The following is a 2612-nucleotide window of genomic DNA, read 5'->3' as shown; positions in this document are numbered from 1 at the left end:
AGTAGTAATCAAGATAGACCTCAAAGTGCAAAAACCTCAAATGTTTCTATTCATGTAAATCATAAAGCAAACGGGGTGATAACAACTCGTATCAGTCAAACACCAACTAGCAGTATTTCAGTTAGTTCGAAAACCTCGTCCAATGATTTTCCTGCTCTAAGTAAAGCTTCCGTACCTGTGCCACTATGGGTTTCTCAGAAACCGAAGAAACAACAAGAAGCGAAAGCATCTAAAGTTGCTCCTGCACCTACTCTACCTCCAAACAGCCTTAATGACTTCCCTATTTTAAATAAATCAGACAAGGGCAGAAAAACCGCCAGCGTTACTATGCCAATATCAAATACTTGGGTGAATTTGAATAATTATAATAATCAAGTAAAAAGCAATAAAACTAATAATAAAAATAGTAGTACTGAAGGAGATGGGAGTAATGAAGTACCTGAAAGTGAAATGAAACAACAAAAAAGTGAGAAAAAGAGTGGAAATAAAAGTTCTAATAAAAATAATGGGAGAAGTAGCAGTTCAAAAAGCATAATCCTTAAAAGTTCTAACATAAATAGTAAAAGTAGAGACGATAAAAATGATAATCAATTCGCTAATGGTAATAGTATTGACGATTCGAAAAATAAAAATAAAAAAAAGAAAGGAAAAGTAGTAGATGAAATAAACACTGATAATGATAAGAAAGGGTAAGATTTACTTTTATATTATAGAAACTTTGAATTCTGTTTCATGTTTTCTTTCAATTTTTTATCTTTTTCTTTTTTTAAAATTAACCTGTAGGTAAATTAAGAGAATTAATTATTACTCTTAATTTCAGCATGCCTAATGATAATTGCACTAACACAACTCAGGATTCTAAAAGCAATAATAGAATAAATAAGGTCGAAACTAAGAAAGACATCGAAGAATCAACTACAACAAAACAAGAAGTCTTGACAAAAAATGGAATCGTTAAAAAGCGATCTGAACTAAAAATAGACAGTTTAGAAAACAACGATGCTGAAGACAACTTTCCAGTTCTTGGTAAACCTAAACCTCCCCCGGGCTTTAAAGTTAAACCTCCGCCAGGTTTTAGTAACTTTGACTCCCTCATGAACAGTATATCATTATACGAGAGTATGTCAAGTTCTCCAACACCAAACGATTTAACATTTACAAACAGCTCTGGCCAATCCTATCCTATCCTTCCTTCTAATAAAGTGTTCTTGCCGCCCCCTGATTTCCAGTTTCGGAATCGTGTTCTTTTCGAAAAATTCATGTACACCCTAAAAGACAATGACACTATTCAGCAGTTCAAAATATTGTCTGAATTGTTTCGAAGTGGATCCATTTCAGCCTCCAACTATTATGAGCACTGCCAAAAAATGATGGGCAACGATTTCAAGGAGATTTTCCCAGAACTTTTAGCCTTATTACCTGACATTGACAAACAACAGGAACTGTATAAGGAACATGCGCGAAATGGATCTACTTCCGGATTAGATGTTTGCGCAAACTGTCAACAGGTTGTGTTGGCCAATGAATTACGCCAACATTTGGCAAATCATACGTTGGAAAACCACTTTCCACTTCTGGAAAGTCCCGCTAACAACAGCGATAACGTTTGGAACCGAAATAAGTAAAAACGAAGCAATTTATACATAATAGTAATACCAAAACTGGTCGCCTTACTTTTATATGAATAGATATCTTTTTACGATTTTTCTTTGTTGTTTCTCAAAGAGTATTTTTATACTAAATGTTTTTTGTTTTAATTAATTACCAATGATGGATATCGTTGTTTTTGTTTACAATACTCGTTTCAAGCCACTTCTTTCTGTAGAGAATAATGAATTATTGCGATACTTAATAGTTCAGTACGTAATAATAAAATATCTTAATCAGCGTCTAACCTTTTATTTTATCTGCATTTGTTTGTTTATCTGGAATAAATAATTTATATGATTGGTTTTTTTATACGTAAGTATCCCACCATTATTTCAGGATCATTACAAGTATTAAAAAATTGGTCTGAGCACATTTTGGTCGGTGCTAATACGACTAACTTCCCATTAGATAATACAGTTATTGTAAAGTACATTCGTTTCTAAAGTTTGAAAAAAACGCGGCACAATAATAAATAACAAACAATGTTTGAGAGTTCGTCATTTTATAAACCCATAAGAAACAGTATTTCGTCTGAGAAAACCGAATTGATAGAGTACTTGCATCAGTCAATTGGTAAATACTATTTTTTATTGTTTATCGATTGTTTATAACAATTCATTTTGTTATAAACAAATTTTTATTATAATATGTTATTATAATATGTTATTCCCTGTCTTGAATAATGATATTTCGTTATTATTGATTCCGTAACTTCATTGTTGTGATTAGATTAGAACGTATTTTAATTAAATTGTTTGTAATTAATTCGTTTTTTTTTTTATAAAAAAAAAACGGCTTGACCGATTTCGTTCAAATTTCTTTCAGATCTTCATTATGATAATATCTTTCGAAAAAATTTTGGTTGAGGGCGATATCTCAATCCGTTCTTGAGATATCGAAAACGAAAAAAATGCTGACATACGAACGTACGTACATACGTACGTACGTACGTACGTACGTAC

The 2612-nt window shown here is 31.8% G+C and overlaps 1 protein-coding gene across 1 annotated transcript; it reads left to right on the top strand.

Annotated features, from left to right (window-relative positions):
• Positions 1–237: 237 nt before the first annotated feature.
• Positions 238–2011, top strand: LOC108735191 (E3 ubiquitin-protein ligase ZNF598-like). The gene is made up of 2 exons (XM_025981300.1): positions 238–689; positions 821–2011. Exons 1-2 carry the CDS (start codon positions 328–330, stop codon positions 1623–1625), a joined length of 1167 nt encoding a protein of 388 aa, XP_025837085.1. The 5' UTR covers positions 238–327; the 3' UTR covers positions 1626–2011.
• The last annotated feature ends 601 nt before the right edge of the window (positions 2012–2612 follow it).

This window comes from Agrilus planipennis, unplaced genomic scaffold (assembly GCF_000699045.2).
Source record: "Agrilus planipennis isolate EAB-ADULT unplaced genomic scaffold, Apla_2.0 scaffold5, whole genome shotgun sequence".
In the NCBI taxonomy this organism is placed as follows: domain Eukaryota; kingdom Metazoa; phylum Arthropoda; class Insecta; order Coleoptera; family Buprestidae; genus Agrilus; species Agrilus planipennis.
The sequence above is the reverse complement of the archived record's forward strand: the minus strand, read 5'-3'. Positions and strand labels throughout refer to the sequence as shown.

What these genes read in the sequence shown, in the direction of transcription:
- LOC108735191 (XM_025981300.1), top strand. Translation starts at nt 328, where the DNA reads ATGCCAATATCAAATACTTGGGTGAATTTGAATAATTATAATAATCAA. An exon ending in ACTGATAATGATAAGAAAGG is followed by an intron (nt 690 to 820) that starts GTAAGATTTACT and finishes TCTTAATTTCAG; the next exon opens with CATGCCTAATGATAATTGCA.